Here is a 17,029-nt window from a genome sequence, read left to right as displayed (position 1 = left end):
GGGAGGCTGAGGCAGGAGAATCGCTTGAACCCGGGAGGTGGAGGTTGCGGTGAGCCAATATTGCACCATTGCACTCCAGCCTGGACAACAAGGGCGGCGAACACTGTCTTAAAAAAGAAAAGAAAAAGGAACACTAGCGTTAGTAGCAAGGCAGAGTCATGAGGTGTCTTATGATGTGATGACTGCTCGGCTGAAAATGTTCTCAGATTACAGTGTTCTTTCTGGCCGGGCATGGTGGCCCATGCCTGCAATCCCAGCACTTTGGGAGGCTGAGGCAGGTGGGCCACTTGAGGTTAAGAGCTTGAGACCAGCTTGGCCAACATGGTGAGACCTGTCTCTACTAAAAATACAAAACATTAGCCAGGCATGGTAGCACATATCTGTATTCCCAGCTACTAGGGAGGCTGAGGCAGGAGAATAACTTGAACTGGGGAGGCAAAGGTTGCAGTGAGCTGAGATCTTGCCACTGTACTCTAGCCTGGGTGACAAGAGCAAAACTTTGTCTCAAAGAGAAAAAAAAGATGTTATTTTTAATACCTAAAAATAAAGTTTTAGAATATAAATCTATAAATATGAATTTTGTATGACCTTGCAAAAAGAAATATTCAGGCCCAGATGATTTCACTGAGAATTCTACCGACATATAAAGAGGAAAGAGCAGCAAGTCTGCAGTCTCTCTCAGGAAGAAGAGGAGGAGGGAAGGCTTCCCACCTCATTTTATAATTGACATCACTCCGACGCCAAGACCAAGGACAATACCACATCAGGAAAATACAGGTCAAATAACCTTCATGAACTTAGATGTAAAACTGATCAATAAAATACTAATACATCAATTCTAGCAGTAGTAAACAGAATAATACCTAGCGACCGAGTCAAGATTTTCCTGGGAATGCAAGACTGCTTTAGTATTTAACAGTCAGTCAGGCCAGGCATGGTGGTTCACGCCTGTAACCCAGCACTTTGGGAAGCTGATGTGGATGGATCACCTGAGGTCAGGAGTTCAAGACCAGACTGGCCAACATGGTGAAACACCATCTCTATCAAAAAAGTACAATTAGCCGGGTGTGGTGGCGCATGCCTCTAGTCCCAGCTACTCTGGAGGCTGAGGTGGGAGAGTCACCGGAACCTGGTAGGTGGAGGTTGCAATGAGCTGAGATCATGCCACTGCACTCCAGTCTGGGTGACAGAGTGAGATCCTATCTAAAAAAAAAAAGTATTTTTTTAAAGTTCAGCATAGAGTTATACATGACTGTCTCTACCAAGCTAGCTTTGCAATGTACCGCTTTTGGTCAAAATACACTCCGGCTAATGCCTTCTTCCAGCTGGCTGTCTTCCTGCCTGCTCTGTGTCATCAAAGGGGGGTCCCTTACTGCATTATCAAGGAGAAGGCAAGACTGGGACATCTAGCCCACAGGAAGACCTGCACCACTGTCACCTTCACTTAGGTTAACTGCGAAGACAAAGGCACTTTGGCTAAGCTGGTGGAAGCTAACAGGACCAATTACAATGAGATCCGCCATCACTGGGGAGGCAGTGTCCTGGGTCCCAAGTCTGTGGCTCGTATCGCCACACTCGAAAAGGCCAAGGCTAAAGAGCTTGCCACTAAACTGGGTGAAATGTACACTGTTGAGTTTTCTGTACGTAAAAATAATTAAAACAATACAAATTTTTCTTAAAAGTTATGTATGACTCAGCAGTTCTACTCCTATGCACATATGTACCCAAGACAAAGGAAAACAAAGTCCACCAAACATGTGTACAGGAATCTTCATAGCGCTAACATGGCCAATAGGTGGCAACAACGCCCATGCCCATCAACTGATGAATGAACAGACACATGATGGCATCTCCATGCAATGCAGTAATATTCAGCATAAAAAGTAATGGAGTGGCCGGGCACAGTGGCTCATGCCTGTAACCCAGCACTTTGGGAGGCCAAGGCAGACGGATCACCTTAGGTCAGGAGTTTGAGACCAGCCTGGCCAAAATGGTGAAACCTTGTTTCTACTAAAGATACAAAAATTAGCTGGGCATGATGGGTGCCTGTAGTCTCAGCTACTTGGGGAGGCTGAGTAGGAGAATTGCTTAAACCCAGGAGGCAGAGGTTGCAGTGAGCTGAGATCGTGCCACTGCACTCCAGCCTGGGCAACAGAGTGAGAGTCTGTCTCCCCCACCACACCCCCCCAAAAAAAGGGATAAAGTACTGATACCTGTTACAACATTGGTAAGCCTTAGACACATTATGCTGTGGGAAACAGGCCAGACACCATGGTCACATGTTAGACAATTCCCATTTATATGAGGTGTATACACAACAATAACAAAAATGTCTAGAAGAGGCGAACACATAGAGATAGCAAGTAGGTTTTAGCAGGCCGGTGTTTGGGAAAAAGTGGAGAATGACTGCCATTGGATACAGGGTTTCTTTGGGGGGATGATGGAAGTGTTCTAAAGTTGACTGTGGCAATGGCTGCACAACTCTAAAAACCGCTGAGTTGTGTACTTTAAATGGATGAACTGTATGGTATGTGAATTTTAACCCAACAGAGGTGTTACATGAAGCAGTGCAGGCGCGCATACGAAGACATTCTCATAGCGATGTAGAACGTAAATTTCTTCTTTTTTCTCTTTGCTCCTCAGACATCCACTATTTCCATTGTTAGCTTTGTTGTTTGAAAAATGTGAGCAATCCACACAGGGCTCCGAGGGCACGACTTCTGCCAGTTTTGATGTAGATATCGAAAATTTCGTAAGGAAGCAAGAGAAGGAAGGGAAGCCCTTCTTTTGTGAAGATCCAGAAACTGATAATTTAGTAAGTAAAATACATTTTATTTTTATTTTTCAAAATGTGAAATCTGTTCATGAAATTTAAACTTCTAAGTAGAACTTTAGACTGCTTGCAGTTCTTCTAAAAGAAAGACTCATGCAACTATAAAATAACTTACTTTTATGATGTGTGTAACGTGGATATCCCCAAGTCTTCAGCCTTTTCTAGGTATCCTTTATTTATTTAGTTTTTATTTTTAAGTTTATTTTATTTTTGTTAGACACAGGTCGTGCTGTGTTGCCCAGGGTGGTCTCAAACTCCTAGCCTCAAGCAATCCTCCATCCTCAACTTCTGAAGGCCCAACCTACACTTTCCTTTAAAAATCAAATAAAATGAGCCAGGCGTGGCGACTCATGCCTGTAATCCCAGCAGTTTGGGAGGCCGAGGCAGGCAGATCATCTGAGGTCGGGAGTTCGAGACCAGCCTGACCAACATGGAAAAACCCCACCTCTACTAAAAATACAAAATTAGCCGGCGTGGTGGCACATGCCTGTAATCCCAGCCACTCGGGAGGCTGAGGAAGGAGAATTGCTTGAACACGGGAGGTGGAGGTTATGGTGAGCCGAGATTGCGCCGTTGCACTCCAGCCTGGGCAAGAAGAGCGAAACGCTGTCTAAAGAAAAATAAATAAAATCGTTTGAGCCTCCTTGCTAAATGGGCATGGAGATTGGGTTCTCTGTACAGTGTCTGTAAAGGTCCGCGGGGTGGGGTTGGGGTGCTCGGGCAGCCTGCCTGTGCCCCACGTCTGTCCTTTGTTTATCATGGACATGGACACAGGCTTTATTCTCCAAGACAGCTCTGTCTCAAGGCTGACACTGATTTGCGGTGCCCTCTTCCCAGGTCCAGGGTTCCAAAATCCAAAGTTTTCTGTGCTCTCCAAAGGCAAGCGAGAACTCCTTGGTTCCATCGTCACCGGAGTGCCCTGAGCGAGCTGCGCCTGAGGCACCTGTACGGCGCTGTCAGCACGGTCTGGGCAGGCCGCGCTCTGAGTCTGCTCTACTGCCGGAGTATAACCCCATGTTTGCTTCCCAGCTCGGGATACACAAGGAACCAGCATCAGGGAACCTTCACTGGGTCCCCTTTGAGCCATCTTGGTCCCACATCAAAACCCTGGTCAGGGCCTTCAGCAGAAAGGGTTTTTTGAAAACTCATTTTTCCTGAATAAATTGCTGAGATCTTAGTTTTTAAAAAAATTCTCAGTATATGCTCGATGCTTACCGCCAAATAGATTTTGTGGGGAATTACCTGACTTGGGTCTGTCACCTTCTCCCTGAAATGATACTGACAGTGCATGCTCTTTGGGGGTGAGGATCAGAAGCTCTCTCCACCCCTGAGTCTGTGGTCTGCATCCAACTTCCCATTGGCCCACACCTGGCTTGGCCCTGTGAGTAGAGCACAGGTGTCCTCTACACCCCACCAGGCTGGCAGGGACCAAGGTTCTCCTGACTGGTGAGTGTTTAGCACAGAGCCTTCCAGAGCTGGATGCGCTATCATTTTTGTTATTGATTGATTCATTTATTCACTGCATAGATACCTATGAATTACTACCACCAGGTTTACAGGTGAAGGAGCTGGGCCTCAGAGCTGCTGATTCATAGGCAGCTGGTGCTTATGATAATGGTTGCATTATTGGTATTATCTATTGCTGTGGGACAAATTACCCCAGAACGTAGTAACTTAACACAAAACTATACAACTTTGGCCAACCACGGTGGCTCACGCCTGTAATCCCAGCACTCTGGGAGGCTGAGCCAGGTGGATCACCTAAGGTCAGGAGTTCATGACCAGCCTAACCAACATGATGAAACCTAATCTCTACTAAAAATACAAAAATTAGCTGGGTGTGGTGGTGCATGCCTGTAATCCTAGCTACTCAGGAGGCTGAGGCATTAGAATCGCTTGAACCCAGGAGGCGAAGGTTGCAGTGAGCCGAGATCGCACCACTGCACTCCAGCCTCCAGCCTCCAGCCTGGGCAATAAGAGCAAAACTCTCTCAAAAAAACAGAAACAAAACAAAACAAAAAAACTATACAACTTTTAGAAAAATCACAAGAGAAAATCTTTAGGATCTAGGACTAGGCGAAGAGTTCTTAGACTTGACACCAAAATTGCACTTGATGAAAATGTGGAACCACCTGGGGGAAGTATGGATGTATCCCTATTTTAGAGACAGGAGTGGATGAGGTGAGTCACTTGTCCTGAGCAAGTGAGTGGCAGGGCTAGGCTTTGGCTCACAGCCCACACACCTAGCACTGGGACACGCTGAGGTCAGCACCACCACCTTTGTCTTCCTGGCACACCAGATGCAGCCGAATACCAAAGCCCAGGTCAGTGGCACTGGAGCAGCTCATCAGTTCATAGGATTCTGATGTGATTCCACTTTGGTTACTGGCAGTGAAGATGGTTCCATCTAATGACAGAGCTGGTATGTGTGATCATGATAACTTACAATGATGCTACCTTTTTCTCTGAAAGGCTTCATTTTCTCTGCCCTAGATGGTAAAAGCAATCCAGGTTTTGCGCATTCATCTTCTTGAGCTGGAAAAGGTTAATGAACTCTGCAAAGATTTCTGCAGTCGATACATTGCTTGTCTGAAAACGAAAATGAACAGTGAGACACTGTTGAGTGGAGAGCCTGGAAGCCCGTACTCCCCCGTGCAGTCCCAGGTACTTACACTGCGGTTCTTGCTTTACCTCTGCCACCGTGAACATCTGCACTGACTCATGAGACCACCAGCTCTTTCAGAATTCACTGGGTCATCTTAATGGCGTTCTACAGGAAGGACCCTCTAGTCTCTGACCCAGCCTGGTCTGGAAATGAACTCCCTCAGGGTATGAAGTGAGTCCTCAGTCTGCCTACTGGGCCCCATCCCATGTTTATGGAGGGTACAATTCCATTCATTTCTTTCTTTTATTTCTTCTTAAGATACTTTGTTTGTTCTTTTAAAAAGCTGTGTAAAATATACGTAATACAAATGTACCATCTTAGCTCTTTTACAATGTACAGTTCAGTGCATTAAGTGTATTCACACTGTTGTGCAACTGTCAATGCCAGCCATCTCCAGAGCTTTCTCATCTCAAACCCAAACTCTGACCCCTTAAACACTCATTCCCTAGTCCCCCTGCCCTCGCCCCTGGCACCCACCATTCTATCTGTCTCTGTGAATTTGACCACTCCAGGTCTCTCATGTTAAATGGAATTATTGTACAGTGTTTGTCCTTTTGGGTCCTTTGCTTATTTCATTCATCAGAATGCCTGTAAGCTTCATCCATGAGGAAGCACTATGGTGTTTTAGCCATTCTGATGATACGTAGTAATGGTAATATTTCTTTGTGGTTTTAATTTTCATTTCCCTGATGACTAATGATGTTGAACATTATGCCCTCTGTGTATTTTTTTTTTTCTTTTGAGATGGAGTCTTGCTCTGTCGCCCAGGCTGGAGTGCAGTAGTGCAATCTTGGCTTGTTGAAACCTCCACCTCCCAGGTTCAAGCAATTCTTCTGCCTTAGCCTCCCGAGTAGCTGGGATTGCAGGCACCACCATGCCCAGCTAATTTTTGTATTTTTAGTAGAGTTGGGGTTTCACCATGTAGGACAGGGTAGTCTCGAACTCCTGACTTTGTGATCCACCCACCTTGGCCTCCCAAAGTGCTAGGATTACAGGTGTGAGCCACTGCAACCGGCCCGCTCTATGTATTTTCTCTGGTAAAATATCTACTTATGTCTTTTGCCTATTTTCTAATTGGATTTTTTTTTTTAACTTCTGAATGTTGAGTGTTCTTTGCTAATTATAGATACTAGTTCTCCGTTGGATATATGGTTTGCAAATGTTTTCTCCAACTCTATAGTAGCTAAGTATCTTTTTCATCCTCTTAACAGGCCTTTTTTAGAGCTAACGTTTTTAATCTTAATAAAGTTCAATTTATTAGGTTTTCCTTTTATGGATCATTCTTTTAGTGTCAAGTCTAAGAATTCTTTGTCTATCCCTAGATCTCAAAGATTTTGTCTTATTTTTTTTCCTAAAAGTTTTTAAGTAGAGACAAAGTCTCACCACACTGCCCAGGCTGGTTGCAGACTCCTGGGCTCAAGTGTGAACCACCATGCCCGGTCTCCTAAAAGTTGTATAGTTTTACATTTTATGTTTATTTTAACCGTGATCCATTTCGAGTTGGTTTTTGTATGAAGTGTGAGGTTCAGGTCGGCTATGGACGCCCATTTGTCCCAGCACTATTTATTCAGAAAGCTGTTTTCCCCATGGGGCAGCTTTTGGCACCTTTATCAAAAATCAGTCGGGCATATTTATGGGGCCTGTCTGTGTTCTGCTCTGTTGATCTGTCTGTCCCACAGTCTTGATTACTGTAGCTATGGAATGAGTCTCAAAACTGGGTAGACTGTTTCTGCCCACCCTGTTACTCCTTTTCAAAATTGTTTTAGCTATTCTGATTCCTTTGACTGTCCACATGCATTTTAGAATGCTCTTGTCTAGAGCTGCAAAAAAATCTTACTGAGATCTTGATAGGAATTGCATTACACCTGTCTATCAATGTGGGGAGAATTGGCGTCTTTATTGTGTTGAGTTTTCCAATCCACAAGTATGGCATGTCTCTCCACTGATTGACAACTCTGATTGCTTTCCTCAGTGTTTTACAGTTTTTGACACATGCGTTTTTAGAATTATACCCAGCTGTTTCCTTTCCTGGCCTGTGCCATCTTGGGAAAAAGCAGCAAGAGCAGACATCCTGGCCTTGTCACTGCCTTAGGTGACATCCTTCAGTCACTCACTGTTCATGATGTCAGTTGCAGGTTTTTTCTAGATCCTCCTTATCAAGTTGAGGAAGTTCCCTATTTTGCTTTTCTTCTGAGAGATTTTATTTTGTTCAATTTTGTTAAGTGCTTTTCCAGCACTGATTGATACGATTATGTGATTTTTCTTCTTCAGCCTGTTAATGGGCACGACATGGATTGGTTTTTTGAATATTGAACAAGCTTTCTATTCCTGGAATAAACTCCACTTGGTCATGGCACGTAATTCTTTTCATATATATTCTTGGATTCTATTAGTTAATATTCTGTTCAGCACTTTTGTCTGTATTTATAGGGGATATTGGTGTATGGTTTTCTTTTTCATACTGTCTTTGGTTTTGGCATGAAGATATGCAAACTTACATGAAATGGATTGGTAACTATTCCCTCCTCTTATTTTTTTCTGGAGATTATGTAGACCTGGTGTTAGTTCTTAAATGTTTGATAAATAGAATTGGTCTATTTCACCTAAGATGTTAAATTTAGGAGTTGAGGGTTGGTCTGGTATTCTCTTTAGACTTTTGGTGTTAGCAGGGTCTGTGGTGATCTCTCCCTGTTTCATTTCTGATACCGGTCTTCTGTGTCTCTTTTTTTTTTTGGTCAGTCTCTCTAGAGGTTTATGTAATTTTTAAAGAACAGTATTTTGGGCTGGGCACGGTGGCTCACGCCTATAATCCCAGCACTTTGGGAGGCCGAGGTGGGTGGATTATGAGGTCAAGAGATCGAGACCATCCTGGTCAACATGGTGAAACCCCATCTCTACTAAAAATACAAAAATTAGCTGGGCATGGTGACACGCACCTGTAGTCCCAGCTACTTGGGAGGCTGAGGCAGGAGAATTGCTTGAACCCAGGAGGCAGAGGTTGTGGTGAGCCAAGATCATGCCACTGCACTCTAGCCTGGGTAACAAGAGTGAAACTCTGTCTCAAAAAAAAAAAAGAACAGTATTTTGTTTTATTTATTTATTTATTTATTTTGGGGGGTTGGTGTTTTTCTGTTTTTAGTTTCATTGATTTCACTCTGATCTGTATTATTTCCTTACTTCTGCTTTGGGTTCATGATGTTCCTCTTTTTCTAGGATCAGAAGGTTGGATATGGGATAATTGATTTGACTGGCTTAACTTTTATGACGCCCAAATTAATGTGGGCAGCTTTAAGCGTAGCCACTAAGCTTACACGTTCTGCTCGATGGTGGCCCACAGAGTCACCATGGGATTGTGTCCCCTTATGCTATTTAGCTGCTTACACATCAGGGCACGTGAGTGTGCCATTCCCAGCACTGGAGGCTCCTCTGCCTTACCAGCTGCCCACCCAGGCGTCACATTCACTGGATAAAGTGGTCCATGTGGATCTAACTCCAAATGCACGGAGTCCTCCAGGGGCGTGGACAAACATTTGCCTGGAGCTCGCCGCAGGCTGGGCATAGTCCCAAGCACCATACAAGCAAGAACACCAGGGAAAGCCGAGATCACACTTAGTCTGTGCTGGGGCCAAAAGTCAAGGCAGATGCCAGGGGCCGACTCCCCAGCACGGCTTGGAACACCTCAGCCCTGGTCACTTCCAGTGCCCCCCAGGCCTGTGGTTTCATCTCTTGAATGTTTTCATTGGTCAAGGAGAGCTTGGTTCATGGAAGACTCAAGAGTCTACCAAGCCAAGTCTAATGAAGAAGGTGTGTGATCAGAAAGCAAGGTCTTCCTAGTCACACCTCCAGTCTGTGAGGCACGTGGAATATGCCTTCAGCGAGAGGAAGATAATCTCTTGGGAGCCACAGTGCAAGCGGACGTTGCAGGCGCGCTTGTGTTTAGTACACAGTGTACGTCTCTTGGTTTCCATGTGTGGTGCGTGCATTCCCAAAGCTGCACCATCTGAGGATGCTCTTTCCTTCAAGCTTCTCTTTCCTTTTTTCATGGTGGCATTATGCCACTTATTTTGAATTTTTAAACATGAGTTTTCCATTTTCTAGTAATTTCTTCAACGTGTGTGTTCTGACTTGCAGCAGATTCAAAGTGCCATTACGGGCACTATCAGCCCTCAAGGAATTGTGGTGCCGGCGTCTGCGCTGCAGCAGGGAAACGTAGCCATGGCGACTGTGGCAGGTACGATGACGGGAAAATGACATGCTCTCCATGAGTTTTTTCAGGAAAAGGTCCTGTATGTTAGAGTGACCGTAAAAATATGATTTTAAGTTAATGCCATTTTCTAATACAGCAATGGTAGAAGCTAGAGGTCTCTGAATGCCTGCTTCTTGTTAATTCTCAATAACAAATATTTTATGCAAATTGTGTTTCTTTGTTTCTCTTCCAAAAATATACTGGAAACAAAAAAAAAAAACTCCTGTATAAAACAGGAGTTGAAAATATACAGCAAAAAGTTATTTTTCATTTTCAAATAACATAGCTTTTAATTGTGTTTTTAATAGCACCCTGAAAATCTTAAGTTTTATCATTAATTGATGACAATCAAATAAAAATTCAGTCTTAGCATTAGTATTAATTGTAGAACAAAAACCATTATAGGAAGGGGACAGATTCCAGAGTTCCCTGGTGGGTAGAGAACACTGAAAACACAAAGCATCGTCCAGGCATGGTGGCTCACACCTGTAATCCCAGCACTTTGGGAGGCCGAGGCAGGTGGATCATGAGGTCAGGTGATCAAGACCAGCCTGGCCAACATAGTGAAACCCCATCTCTACTAAAAAGACAAAAATTAGCCAGGTGTGGCACGTGCCTGTAATCCCAGCTACTCAGGAGGCTGAGGCAGGAGAATCTCTTGTACCCGGGAGGCGTAGTTCCAGTGAGCTGAGACCATGCCATTGCACTCCAGCCTGGGTGACAGAGTGAGACTCCATCTCAAACAACAACAACAACCAAAACCAACCAAACAAAAACAAAAAAAAGGGAAACCTCAGTGGGAAAAGAAAGCACTGTTGATCAAAAAATATCACTAGAATAAAATAGTTATTATTTAGTACCCTGGGCCAAATCTTTAACATGTGCTAATTTTAGGGAAAAGTAGAAAGCAGAGGCTAGCAAAAGGAAGGGAGCCCTCACACCTCAGGTCGGTCAGTGGTGTGTGAGCCGGGCTGTGTGGGCTGCTGGGCACACAGTGCCTGCCCACCTCCCACCCACTGCCGCAGGGGCCTGAGCAGCCCGCCCAGGGAGTTTGTTTTGATACTTTATAGTGACAAGTCAACTGGCAAAAGATTATTGATCATTTGAAATGATTTAAAAGCTCATCAAACTAGAGATTTTATTCCTTTGTAAGTATATCAAGAAGAGGGCTGGGTGCAGTGGCTCACATCTGTAGTAACCCCAGCACTTTGGGAGGCCAAGGCAGGAAGATGAGTTGAGGCCAGGAGCAAGAGACCAGCCTGGGCAACGAGGCAAGATCCCCGTCTACAAAAGAAGAAAGAGAAGAATGATTTAAATCATTGAGACTTACAGGCAGCCTCATTTTTTTATTCTCCCTTTCCAGGTGGCACAGTGTATCAGCCTGTCACAGTTGTCACTCCCCAAGGCCAAGTGGTCACGCAGACGTTGTCGCCCGGGACAATTAGGATCCAGAACTCCCAGGTGTGTGTGCCATTTTCTGGAAGGCCTTGGGGGCAAGTGCTGCCCACATGGGGCGCAGATACAGCAAGCACGAGCCCTTCCCTCTGCCTGAAGAGCCTTTGTCTTGTGTAGCAATTTCTAGTTTCTCCGAATGTCAGTGTTTTCTTTGTACTCTCATCTCTCCCATTGTAGAAAATTTGGAAAGTTCAGAAAATTCTGAAGAAACAGGAAAAAAGTCACTCATAACTTCCCCTCTCCTCCCCCTCGTTATCCAGTGCTAACGTTGGATCGTGTGCGCGCCCACCGGGGCAGAGGTCTCATAGGCACACTCTCCCTGGGGCTCCCCGGAGGGCACGGCAGAACTACCAGGCAAGCTTTTCAGACCAGTGAGGCCGGCCCACGCCTCCAGGCCAGTGCGGCCAGCCCACGCCTCCAGCGGGAGAATGTTGTTGGGCCTGGGCTTTCAGGCCTCGCTGCCCTGTGGCTGCTGAGCCTTCCCCATCTTTGGTGTGTGTAACCAGTTCTTATTTTAAGAACGTTGATTCTGGGCCGGGCGTGTTAGCTCACGCCTGTAGTCCCAGCACTTTGGGAGGCTGAGGCAGGTGGATCACAAGGTAAGGAGTTCAAGACCAGCCTGGCCAACACGGTGAAACTCTGTCTCTAAAAATACAAAACTTAGCTGCATGCAGTGGTGCGTGCTTGTAGTCCCAGCTACTGGGGAGGCTGAGGCGGGAGAATTGCTTGAACCTGGGAAGCAGAGGTTGCAGTGAACTGAGATCGTGCCACTGCACTCCAACCTGAGTGACAGAGTGAGACTCCATCTCAAAAAAAAAAAAGAAAATGAACATTGATTCTGGCTGGGTGCAGTGGCTCATATCTGTAATCCCAACACTTTGGGAGGCCAAGATGGGTAGATCTCTTGAGGTCAGGAGTTTGAGACCAGCCTGGCCAAGATGGTGAAACCCTGTCTCTACTAAAAATACAAAAATTGCGTTGGAACCAAATTATTTTCTGTGAAATAAAACAAGAAAAAAAAAATACAAAAATTAGGTGGTCTTCAGGAGCCTGTCTGTAATCCTAGCTACTTGGGAGGCAGAGGCAGAAGAATTGCTTGACCTGGGAGGCAGAAATTGCAGTGAGCTGAGATCATGCTACTGCACTCCAGCCTGGGCAACAAGAGTGAAGCTCTGTCTCAAAAAAACAAAAACAAACCCACATTTTTTTGAGACTTTGCAAACCTAAAAATGACTTTATTTTGATCTCCTATTTGATATGCAGTCTGTTTACTTGTAGAATTCCAGGTTGAAAATTCTTTCTATCCCATGTTGGGATAGCATTATTTTTGTTTTTTGTTTTTCTGAGACGAAGACTCACTCTGTTACCCAGGCTGGAGTGTCGTGGTGTGATCTCGGCTCACTGCAACCTCCACCTCTCAAGTTCAAGCGATTCTCCTGCCTCAGCCTCCCTAGTAGCTGGGATTACAGGCATGTACCACCATGCCCAGCTAATTTTTGTATTTTTAGTAAAAATGGGGTTTCACCATGTTGGCCAGTCTGGTCTGGAAATCCAGGGCTCAAGCAATCTGCCCGCCTCGGCCTCCCAAAGTGCTGGGGTTACAGGCATGAGCTGCTGTGCCCAGCTCTCAAGAAGGTTGTTCTTTTTTCCAATCTGTTGTGTTTTTCTCCTCTTACAGAAGCTTCTCTTTTTTTCTTTTCTTTTTTTTTTTTTTTGTTTTTGAGACAGAGTCTCACTCTGTTGCCCAGGCTGGAGTGCAGTGGCATGCTCTCAGCTCACTGCAACCTCCGCCTCCTGAATTCAAGCAGTTCTCATGCCTCCAGGTCTGGGATTACAGGCACAAGCCACCACACCCATCTAATTTTTGTATTTTCAGTAGAGACGGGGTTTTACCGTGTTGGCTAGGCTGGTCTCGAACTCCTGACCTTGTGATCAACCCACCTTGGCTTCCCAAAGTGCTGGGATTATAGGCATGAGCTCCCACGCCTGGCGAGAAGCTTCTCTTTTCTTGCAGGTGCTCTGACTTTTTTTTTTTTCCACAGTTTCTAAGTTGTAGAGTAACATTAATTCGTTGGCTTTGAATTAATCATAGACTGGAGGTAAGAGACCAAGACACTGGTATTTTAAGTGATTTTTTTTTTTTAAATAAAGAGACAAGGTCTCACTTTGCCACCCAGGTTGGAGTACAGTGGAGCAAACGGCCCATTGTAGCCTTGACCTCCCAGGCTAAGCAATCATCCCACCTCCACCTCCTGAGTAGCTGGGACTGCAGGCATGTGCCACCTTGCCTAGTTAATTTTTAAACTTTTTGTAAAGACAGAGTCTCACTATGTTGCCCAGACTGGTCTTGAACTCCTGGGCTCAAACAGTCCTCCTGCCTTGGCCTCCCAAAGTGCTGGGATTACAGGTGTGAGTCACTGTACACATTAGGTTGATTATATGTGAGTTCGTACATAGGCTGACCTCTCCATGCTGCAGGCCCTACGGAGTGGTCTCACTTCCGTCCCTCGCTGGTCTGTGCAGTGCTCAGTGGCAGCGTCACCTCAGCAGGCAGCTGGCGAGGCTGTGTGAGAGAGGCTGCGCCAGGGCCTGAGCACAGCATGGCAACGCGCAGATCGTCTCTCGTGTTTTGTGAGAAGGAATTTAACAAAGAAACGCCATTCACATCTTTTTCTTTTTAAATCGAGTGGGCAGAGTAGCCTACCCTTTCCTGGGTGACAAGAGGGAAGGCCTGGCTCTCCAGTGCCTGCTGAGGCGTCTGGAACAAGGAGTCGGCCTGTGCCCTCCTGCCCTGCGGCTCCTCTTCCTGCCTTCGTGCTGTTTCCGTTTCTCTTCCCGGTGCTCCCCTGGCGTGTCCTGCTCTTGAGAGGTGGATTTTCTCATGTTCTTGTTCACTCTCATTGGTTCTTGAAATCCTTTTCAGTGAGGAAGTCACATGTTCTCGCCGCCCCCGCTGTAGGAGGCACAGGTGGGAGCAGCTGCTGGGGGAGAGGGTCACGGCGTTTCTGCCTGCACCACGATGGGCTCTGAGCCTCCCCGCCTGAGAGGCCTGAGAGCCGGGTCACTAGTGCAAACGCTTATCCCGTGCCAGCCGGGGCATCAGGGCGGGACCCTGTCTCTACAAAAAGTAGAAGAAATTAGCTGGGTGTGGTGGTGGGTGCCTGTGGTCCCAGCTACCCGGGAGGCTGAGCTGGAAGAATTGCTTGAGCCCAGGAGTTCAAGGCTGCAGTGAGCTGTCATTGCACCACTGAACTCCAGCCTCGGTGACAGAGCAAGATCCTATCTCAAAAGAAAGAAAAGCCCAATAATGTGGAGGGAGTGGTGTCCTAAAACGTCAGCCCACACAGGGTTCCCGTGTGTAGAATGACTATAGGTCATTCACCTGGCTGATTCTTGGCCGCTTTCTCCGCCGGAAGTTGTAAGTACTTGGATATGTGGGAACTTCCTATGCTTTCTAATGTTATTTCTCAATTGTGTAAAAGCTTCAGTTACAGTTAAACCAGGATCTCAGCATCTTGCATCAAGATGACGGTTCATCTAAGAACAAGAGGGGCGTCCTGCCGAAGCACGCCACGAACGTGATGCGGTCCTGGCTCTTCCAGCACATTGGGGTAAGGACGGATGTGCCGGCCCCCGCCTCACAGCCCTCTGCGACACTGGCCTTCTGGCTTGTGTGTTGTGGAAAAGGGTTGCTTCTCTGGGCTCAGAAAGTCCAAGGCCTGACTTTCAGGACTTCGTGGCATGTCTATAATGGGAGGAACTGGGGCAAGAGGGAGGGCCCCCGACAGCAAGAGGACACTGTTGCAGGAAGCATGAAGGACAGTGAGGGCGGCCACCAAGGAGCAAGCCAGGCACGTGTGAGCTGTACATGTGCATGAGACAGCCCACCGCGAAGGGCGATGGGGTCGGGTGAGCCAGAAAAGTGGGCAGAGAAAGGGTGTCAGGATGTTCTTGGGCAGGAGCTAGGGAAGTCACCCTGTTTTTGTGTGTTGGATTCGCAGGGAAGCTGAGATCAGTTAGAGACATCACAGGGTCGAGTGCACCCACAGGACCACATGGTGGGTTGCCTTTCTCTGGAAGGGAGTCTGTCCCAGAGGGAGAGCTGGTTTGCTCGGCGTGTGTACCTGGTTCCCTCCCCCGGGGCATGACCATCGGTTCTCCCTGTCCCCAGGACATCTTAGGAAATGCAGTGGTGGGCCGGCCTTCTGAGTTGATGGGGGAGACTTGCTCTGCACGCTGTGTGGCACCATTGCTGCCAGCCTGCTGACTCAGGGCCGAAGAGAGCAAGTGGGGCTCTCCTAGGGCAAGCACAGGGAGACTGAGGCAGGAGGCAGACACTAGTTTGGCTTGGCCATCAGGTTGCCCTTCTCCCCCCGCTGTCGCCGCTGATGGGTGTGGGGCTGTGACTGTACCCTCCTGTCTTCCCAGCCTCCTTCTCCTCGTTTTTCTGTGCTGCATCTGTCCTGCCTTTCTGCTGCCTCCTCTCCTGGGCGCCTCCACTGGGGCTGAGGCCTATGTGTCCCTGGCACTCTGTCCTTGCCCTCCCTGACCGTGGGCCCCCCAAGCCTGTGGCCATCTCGCCATCTCGTGGCCTGCTTTCCTGTGGCTTCCTCGGGCTCCTCGGTTGAGGACGGGGTCCATGGGAGTGACTGGCTGAAAGCTTGAAACAATGGATGGTGTTGCTGAGCCGTCCTGGGAGGGGAAGGGCCCCCTCCAGGGCGGAGGGCCTGGCAGGAGCCTGGGTGCGTCCCCCACTTGCCGGCCCTGGCCTCTTGGTCTCTACTGCGCCGCTTCCGTGGGCTAAGGTGGCGAGCCAGCCACACATGTCCGGAGAAAGAAGTGCTACCTTTAAGCAGTGGGGCCACTCCAAGAAATTGGCCCAAGGAGATCAGTCACAAGAAAACAGGAAGTTTTGTGTATAAAAATGTTACCTTGTTCAATATCATCATGGAAAGCGGGTCAGCATGTCTGTTCAATGGAGTGTCATGTGATAGTTGGCATGATGAATGGGGGCTCTAAGCAGTCAGGAGGTGTAGTAAATGATAGCAGGAAAAAGGCAGCATGTAGGTATTTTTACGTAAATTGTGATTATTACAACCAATATGCATAATTATAGAAGAACACGGAGTGGTGGGGTTGGGCAAGTGCTCTCCTGTTAGGTTTCCCTTCATGTTTTAATGATTTCTGAAGCGCTCAGCCCTGCTCACCGTGTCTGGCGAAGCAGGCGCGTTTCTTCTGTGGCGTTCTCAGTCCCTTCTCGCCCCCGTTTCTTGGCAGCGCCATCCCACTGTAGTTTCCCGCACACTTGAGCGTGGTGTCTGTCGCCGCTGCTGTTTTCTGCTCGTGTGCCTGACTTTCCTGCCCAGTTTCTATTTTATGGGCTTTATAAAGGGGGAGAACAATATTGATGTTTCCGTGACCTTGAACTCAGGGCCACACACTGGTGGATAGAGTCAGGTTGAGTCACGCTGCCAGTGAATCTGAGGAAAGAAACACCTGGCTGCTGAGGCACATCCGAGGCCGATCTGTCCCTCCTGCGAGAGAAGCAGGGTCGTTTCCATGTTGCCGAGTGTTCCTTTCACATCAAAGCCACGGGAAACTCCCACTGCTGAGTTTGTTGGTGTCATTCATTCTCTTGGGTCCCTGTTGGTCCAAAATCAGGGACTTCAGTGCATTCAGGTTTACAGTAAATGTCTTGTCGATTTTCACATATAGACAGTCATCAGTCTTGGAGAAATTATTTAGCATAGCTATACATCATTTTTGGTTAATACTTCTGTGGTTTTTGCTATTTAGTTCTGGTTAGTTTTTTCATTTTTTTTTTTTTTTT

The 17,029-nt window shown here is 47.0% G+C and overlaps 1 protein-coding gene across 2 annotated transcripts in view; it reads left to right on the top strand.

Moving 5' to 3' along the window:
• The window catches only part of PKNOX1 (PBX/knotted 1 homeobox 1), a 74,548-nt gene that overhangs the window by 42,544 nt on the left and 14,975 nt on the right, over positions 1-17,029 (top strand). The window contains exons 4-8 of one of the 2 annotated variants that reach the window (XM_017538565.2): positions 2,644-2,815; positions 5,327-5,497; positions 9,630-9,729; positions 11,108-11,205; positions 14,682-14,810. In XM_017538565.2, the coding sequence (XP_017394054.1) occupies positions 2,644-2,815; positions 5,327-5,497; positions 9,630-9,729; positions 11,108-11,205; positions 14,682-14,810 (670 nt within the window). The remainder of the gene's footprint in view (positions 1-2,643; positions 2,816-5,326; positions 5,498-9,629; positions 9,730-11,107; positions 11,206-14,681; positions 14,811-17,029) is intronic. The other variant, XM_017538568.2, reaches the window with a different exon arrangement.

This window comes from Cebus imitator, unplaced genomic scaffold (assembly GCF_001604975.1).
Source record: "Cebus imitator isolate Cc_AM_T3 unplaced genomic scaffold, Cebus_imitator-1.0 Scaffold112, whole genome shotgun sequence".
Classification (NCBI taxonomy): Eukaryota; Metazoa; Chordata; class Mammalia; order Primates; family Cebidae; genus Cebus; species Cebus imitator.
The sequence above is the reverse complement of the archived record's forward strand: the minus strand, read 5'-3'. Positions and strand labels throughout refer to the sequence as shown.